This window comes from Cebus imitator, unplaced genomic scaffold (genome assembly GCF_001604975.1).
Source record: "Cebus imitator isolate Cc_AM_T3 unplaced genomic scaffold, Cebus_imitator-1.0 Scaffold540, whole genome shotgun sequence".
NCBI classification, from domain to species: Eukaryota; Metazoa; Chordata; class Mammalia; order Primates; family Cebidae; genus Cebus; species Cebus imitator.
The window spans coordinates 737,075-744,148 of NW_016107855.1; the positions used below are offsets into that span (position 1 = coordinate 737,075).

The following is a 7,074-nucleotide window of genomic DNA, read 5'->3' on the forward strand; positions in this document are numbered from 1 at the left end:
TAGCCCACGTCAGAGGTGGTGTCTTCATGAGGGAATCCCCTCCCCGCCACCATGAAAAAGGGGCAAAAACCACATTTACTTTTGCAACCTAATAGCTATGTGCAGTGGCGCAGCCCTGTAGCCCCAGCTACTTGGGAAAGCTGACGTGGGAGGCTCCCTTGACAAGCCCAGGAGTTTGAGGCTATGATGTGCTGTGATTGAGTCTGTGAGTAACCACTGTACTCCAGCCTGGAAAACAGAGTGAGACTGTCTCTTAAAAAAGAAAAAAAATGAGAAATTAGAGAATGCTTTGCTTTGGGTTGCTGCTTTTTGGCTTCCACCTTGGCCCACTCTGCTTCTCCACTCAGCATTTGGAGTTTATAAAACCAGTTCTTACCTACTGTCATTCCCTCCCACAGTTCTCCAACTCAGCTAAGGTTAAGACGAGGTGTTTTGTTTGACAGATGAGGAAACTGAGGCTCACAGAAGGGCCAGGCCTTGCCCCAGGTCTCCTGATGAGGGGTAGGACCAGAGTTTAAACCCAAGTCCCCTGAGTCCTGGCCTGCCCTACCCTCAGGGAGGCCCTGATATGTCACCATTACCCAAGAGTAACAGTGACCCTCTCAGGGAAAGGGGGGAAGGGGAATAGATGGAAGGACCAGGAAAGCAGGGGGTTGACAGAGGAACATTAGGGCATAAAAGAACACAAGTCACAGAATATTGATCTTCAACTTGGATTTATGTCCATGATTCGTGCAAATAGCTATCCAGGAATGGACAGCCACCCTAATCCGGGCTTCTGGCACCACAGGCCTCCAGCTGCAGGGTCAAGGGTCTGAACCTCAGGGCCTGCAGCTTCAGGCTGGGGCCCCTCAGCAGACGTGGCTGGCATGGCCTTCTCCCATCTGTGATGGCTTCAGCGAGGCTACTGTGAGTGGAGGTGGCTAGGGCCCCAGAGTCAGAACATCTGTCGTTCTCTTCTGCTCCGGAGACAATCCCACACTTCCCACAGCTCCTCACAGAGGGGTAGGGCTGTGCGTGCGACAGGTCCTGCTACAGAGCTTGAAGCAAAAAAATAAACATACACACAAACTGGTCATGGCACCCAGAGGGCCTGAAGCCACTTCTGTGATGTTGTGAAGGAAGGGGGTCTTGGCCGCCCCCCACTCTTAGGATTGCTGCTCCTGGAGGCTTCTGCAGTAGATGGCAGGTCAGAGCTGGATGAGGTCTCTCTTCACTCAGCAGCAGGGTAGTGAGTTTTTCCCAGTCACTCCCAGCAGAGTGCAAATGAAAGCCTTCTGGGCAGAGCCTCCCTAGTCTTGTAAACAGCTCAGTTCAGGGACTGGGGTACAAGCTGGCCACCCATCTCGGCCTCTCATCCAGTTGAGGCTCTGGCCGCACTGTGCATGTGACTTCTAGCTTTTCGGCAATCTGAGGTCAGCTGGCTCTGCAAGATGAAGGTGGAGCCAAATGACACAATCTGGTCTCACTGAGGCCCCTCACGGTCATTTTTTGCAGACTCTAAATAAACAAAAATTTTGAGGACTTCATGATTATGTGATAGACTGAGTTTCAAAGTCTCTTATAGAATGCAATACAGGAACAGTGAAAATAACAGCTAGGGTTCCTGGGTGCTACCAGGTGCCAGGGCTAAATACCTTAGGTACACTGGTCATGTAATCTTCACCCAGCCCTACAAAGAAGGCAGATTATTATCCCACTGTAAAAGAGGGAACTGGGACACTAAGAGGTTTTAAAATGACTTGCCCGTAGTTCCAGGTCCAGGAAGCGGTGGTGCTAGGATTTGAACCCCATCTTGCTCCAGACCCTAGAAGTGGAGCAGTTCTGGGGAGGGAGCCCCTCCCATTAAACTACCCTTTACCACTCAAGGGGCTCCACTGAACTTGTAGGGATCTTCAGCGAACCACAGAAAATGACTGAGCAGTCCAATCCCTTCTTCCAATCACCAAATCCTCCAAACCATACTCCCTCCAAGGTCCCATGGCCTGTACTCCCACACAGGGACACTCATTATCTCCGGCAGAGCTGGCTCCATTTCTGCACAACTGTGTCCCTTAGAAAGTTCCTCTTCATGTTGTGATGGACTGGGTCTCCCTGTCATTCCCACCCACTAGTTCTAATTCTGTGCCCAGAAGTCCCACAGGCGAGGTGGTGCCTTGTGCCCTGTAAGAGCTCTGCAGGGAGAAACAGCAGTCGCTAAGGTCCCAGTCTTTCGACTAGCAGACACAGCTCCACGCCCTTCAGGCTTTCAGGGTGGACATCACGGCCAGAGGGAGCTTCTCAAACAGAAATATGGTCATGCCACTCTGCTTTAAAAATGTCCAATGACTACTCATTATGCTGAGGATGAGACGCAGGCTTCCCGCTGCACTCTGCAGGCCTGCACGGTCAGGACTTGGCCGCATCCCTAAACCCCGCGTTGCCCCTCTCTTTCCCCACCTTGTTCTTGGCTCCAGCCACACTGGTCTTCCCTCAGATCCTCAGATCGGCTACCCTTCTTCCCCCTCCTCCCACCAAGGCCTCTGCATTTATCGTGTTCTCTGAAAAGCATCCTTCTCCCCTACCTTTCCACCTAGCTAGTGCCACTCATTCTGAGAGTCTCAACTCAAATGCTGCCACCTATGGGAAGCTCTCCTAAGCCCCTAGTCTACGTCGGCGTCTTCTGCCATCTGCTCCCACAGAAACCTGCTCTTCCCCCTTTAGGGCACTTGAGTGCAGCCTGTCTGTGTGGTGTTTGTTTATTCATTTCTGCCTCCCTCATTAGACATTATGCTGTATAAGGGCAAGGACCGTATCTGCTTCTGTTCTCGGGCATCCACAGCACCTAGTACAATGCCTGGCATTTAGACAATGCACTAGAATGAATGGTCTCAACCTCGCTCACCCCGCAGTTGCCATCACTCTCCTTTCAACACTGTTTTGGAAAGCTGGACCTCTCCTCCACCAAGATCAGAAAGTAGCAACATCATCCCCAATCTCAGGCAATGCTGGCAGATGCAAAGCTGTCTCCCCCAGGGAGGAACGAGACTTAGTACTAGGGGCTCACCTGGTTCTGCAGGCCTGGCTGCAGGAGGGTCCATCACTTGGGAGCTCTGATTTGGATTTCGAATCCCTCCACAGGGTAGACGCCAGGTGTATTCCGGCTGCGACAAAACTGGTACTTAATAATCAATAACCACACCCAAAAATTACAATTGTACCTACTGTGCCAGGACAGTACTAAATCTGTATTAGTCAAGTATAATTGAATCTTTACGACAACCCAGGCTGTCGCTCCCATTTCACAGGTGAGGAATCTGAGGCTCAGAGAGGATAAGTAATTGCTGAAGGTGTCCAGCAAGCAGAATGGCCAGACTTGGATTTGAACCCAGGTCTTTGTAAATCCAGAGCCAATTTCTTAAGCACTACACTATACTCTGGTGTTTAAAGATGTATACCAGAACGGTCATGTGGAAGAAGCTGAAAAAGAGGCCAGGCAGGAGGCTTCTGTAATGCTCCAGGGGAGAGCTGGGATGCCTCAAGTGGGGCTGTGGCAGGGGACTGGAGAAAAGGGGACAAGTGACAGCAGGTATTTGGAGGAAGAATGGTAAGAAGGGAAAAGAGGCCAGGTGCAGTGGCTCACAACTGTAAATTCCAGCACTTTGGGAGGCCAAGGTGGGTGGATCACCTGAGGTCAGGAGTTCAAGACCAGCCTGGCCAACATGGTGAAACCCTGTCTCTACTAAAAATACAAAGTCATCCAGGTGTGATGGCACATGCCTGTAATCCCAGCTACTCAAGAGGCTGAGGCAGGAGAATCACTTGAACTCAGGAGGCAGAGGTTGCAATGAGCCGAGATCGCATCACTGCACTCCAGTCTGGGTAAAAAAAGTGAAACTCCATCTCAAAAAAAAAAAGAAAAAAGGAGAAGGGAAAAGAAAAAAGAGAGCGAGGAAAGGGAAAGGAAAGGAAAGGGTGAGAAACACGGTGAGGCTCTGATACCCCTGGACCGGGGCCTGGAGGGAGTCCCCCTTCCCACCCTGCACTCTCACTCAGACTTCTCCATCCTAGACCAGTGACCCCAAACAGCTGTGGAGCAGCCCTACAGGATCGTGGCCAGATCCCTGCCCCTGGGTAGCAGGCCAGAGCCAGGCCCTGGACACCCACCTGCCACCACAGTGCTGTTTAGTTCAGAGGGATGCAGTTTCTGACCCCCTCACTTAACCTTCCTCTCTGGAAGGTGTCTGGGGCAGCCTTTGCATGTGCCCTGGAGCAAGGGAGGGACACAGACTCACCAGATGGAAGAGGCGGGAGTTGGGGATTGGGGGCGGGTGCTCCATGGCCATGGGGGGAGGGGGGTAGCGGATCTGGGACCAGTCCTCGAAGCCGTGGTGTGGTACCATGGCTGGCATGGGTGGGTAGGCGTAAGGGTAGGCACCGCAGAGGTGTTCCGGGTGGGGCTCCACATGGTAGCGCTCTCCAGAGGCCTGCAAGAAAAGCTCACATCTGGCTTTGGCCTGCAACAGGCTGCACGGGATACCCATCTCATCTCCCTTTCTCTAATTAGAACCTTGGCTCTCTGAAGGCTGGTAGGCTGGGTACCAAAGGCTGGTACATGGTCATGAAAGACTGCTACATGGGTACAGAAATCTGGATACATGAGCATGGAAGGCTGCATGAGCATGGAGGGCTGGGTACATATGTATGGAAGGTTGTGACATGGGCACGGAAGGCTGGTACACGGGCACGGAAGGCTGGTACACAGGCATGGAAAGCTAGTACATGGGCACGGAAGGCTGGGCACATAGACATGGAAGGCTAGACACATGGGCATGGAAGGCTGGGCACATGGGCATGGAAGGCTGGTACATGGGCATGGAAGGCTAGCACATGGGCACTGAAGGCTGGGTACATGGGCATGGAAGGTTGGGTACATGAGGATGGAAGGCTGGTACATGGACATGGAAGGCTCATACACGGGCAGAGATGGCTAGTCACATGGGCACGGAACAACAGTGATGACAGCTAATGCGTTGTGAACACTGCCGCTGTACCAAATCTGCTCTAAGACTTTTCCTATACAACTCATCAGTTAACTGGCAGACAATGTCCCAGCCCGAGCACATACCGTGTCCATCAGGCTAGCTCCCTGAGGAAGGTAAGATGATGTCAGTGCTGCCACCTCCCTCAAGCCTCCTCACCTTTGCTTTCCTCTTCTGCTGTCTGAGGGCTTCTCTTGCCTTCTCCTCATCTTTGAACGCTTTTAGCTGAGAGAAGCGGGAGGGAGAGAAGACTGTCCGCACAGGTTGTTTCTGGCCAGGCCTGGATCCAGGGCCTAACCAGCCAAGAGCGCTGACTGGCTGATGCTTCCCTCTGGGCCACCATGCCTGACCTGGCCCCAGGGAAGGGCCCGGAGGGCCAGGCACAGCCCAGGGTGTTGCTACAGGCCACCTGCTCATCACAGTGGTCTGTGTACAGGTCAAGAGGCTTTACGTGACCCTCGCTGCTTCCGTGCTAACATCTTTTAGTTCCACTCTGTGACAGTAAAGCCCCAGAAGTGACTGTGGAAAGTCAGAGGTGGAGGTATCTTACAGTAAACCTCATCATTGTACAAAGAAAGAGTCAGAGAAGGAAAGGGCCTTGCTGAGGTCAAACACGATTGCAGAGCTGGAGAGAACCAGTGAGTGTGCTGATGTCCAGCCTCACCAGGGCCCTCCAATCCATACCCCCTCTCCCCAAGAGGACAGACCAGTTGCCCTTCCTGGGTCCAGCCACTCTCACCTGGGCATTCGACAGGGTGACCTGGGCCTGCAGCTTCTCCACTTGCTTCTTCAGCTCTTCCTTCTCCTCATTCATGCGCTCACGATCGCTGCGCTCCCTCTGGAAGTCCTCCTCAAAGATCTTCACCTGGTGTGGAGGGTGGGTGAAGAGAGGGAGGGTGACCATTCTGAGTAGGGGTTCCCACCTCCTCAGGCACGGACTCCCATGCCTCCTGCTGGGGTCACAGAGGGCGGAGCTGGGGGTCGTCATGCGGAGTGGGACAGGTACACCTCCAGCCCCCCCAACTTCAAACAGAGTAGTTCTGTGTCCTTCTATCTTACATTCTGGGCTTCAAAGTAGGACTTTATTGGAACGAAGGATCTATGGCTTTTTTTTTTTTTTTTTTGAGATGAAGTCTTGCTCTGTCGCCAGGCTGGAGCACAGTGGTGCAGTCTTGGCTCACTACAACCTCCACCTCCCAGGTTCAAGCGATTCTTCCACCTCCGCCTCCCAAGTAGCTGGGACTACAGGCATGTGCCAAACGCCCGGCTAATTTTTGTAATTTTAGTAGAGACGGGGTTTCACCATGTTGGCCAGGATGGTCTCAATCTCTTGACCTCGTGATCCACCTGCCTCAGCCCCCCAAAGTGCTGGGATTACAGGTGTGAGCCACCGCGCCCAGTCGGATCTGTGGCTTTTTAAAAAAAGATTGAAAGCTACCAACCAGTGCAATCCTTTCACTCCACTGAGACCCACAGGGGCAGTGAGCACAGAACCAGAGTGTGGTGGAGACTGGAGTCTCAATCTGCTGGTTCTGAGAGCAGGCACCCTACAAACTCTGCTAGGTGGGCTGGGAGGGGCCTGCCTCTGTCTCAGCCTGTAGTGCAGATTAGCCGAGACACTGGATAGGTTCAAGATGGTTTAGGAGAATCAAAAGCACAGGATTAAATAGCATAGAGACAATGGCAGAGCCATCACTTTTCATTTCCTTTCAACCCAATCCTTCTGTGTCCCGCAGGGTTAGCAGGTCTTTAATACCTTTCTAGTATTCAATCTCCTTTAAATAAAGGGGAAAGGAACTCTAGTTCAGAGCCTTCATCCAGCAAGAGTATCTGGCTGGAGTTTAGTAACATTGTTTTGTTTTTATTGTGTTTATTGCTTACAGATACTTTCTACTTGTGACAAATAATGAATGGGTTTTCCATTTACGGTAGTGATATAAAGCTCCCTTTCAAATTCATTTATTTAGAGTTTATTTTATTTTATTTTTTTTTTTTTTGAGACGGAGTTTTGCTGTTGTTGCCCAGGCTGGAGTGCAATGGCGCGATCTCGGCT

At 51.9% G+C, this 7,074-nt stretch overlaps 1 protein-coding gene across 11 annotated transcripts in view; it reads right to left on the bottom strand.

Annotated features, from left to right (window-relative positions):
• Positions 1–699: 699 nt before the first annotated feature.
• Positions 700–7,074, bottom strand: part of TNIP1 (TNFAIP3 interacting protein 1) — a 68,803-nt gene continuing 62,428 nt past the window's right edge. For 4 of the 11 annotated variants that reach the window (XM_037733631.1, XM_017515003.2, XM_037733629.1 and 1 more), the window contains 5 exons: positions 5,761–5,886; positions 5,181–5,246; positions 4,275–4,466; positions 3,047–3,143; positions 704–1,500 (listed from right to left, as the gene is read on the bottom strand). In XM_037733631.1, coding sequence (XP_037589559.1) covers positions 1,466–1,500; positions 3,047–3,143; positions 4,275–4,466; positions 5,181–5,246; positions 5,761–5,886 — 516 coding nt within the window. In that variant the 3' untranslated portion in view covers positions 704–1,465. Of the gene's footprint in view, positions 1,501–3,046; positions 3,155–4,274; positions 4,467–5,180; positions 5,247–5,760; positions 5,887–7,074 lie in introns of all 11 variants that reach the window. The other 7 variants (XM_017515000.2, XM_017514999.2, XM_037733632.1 and 4 more) reach the window with 7 other exon arrangements.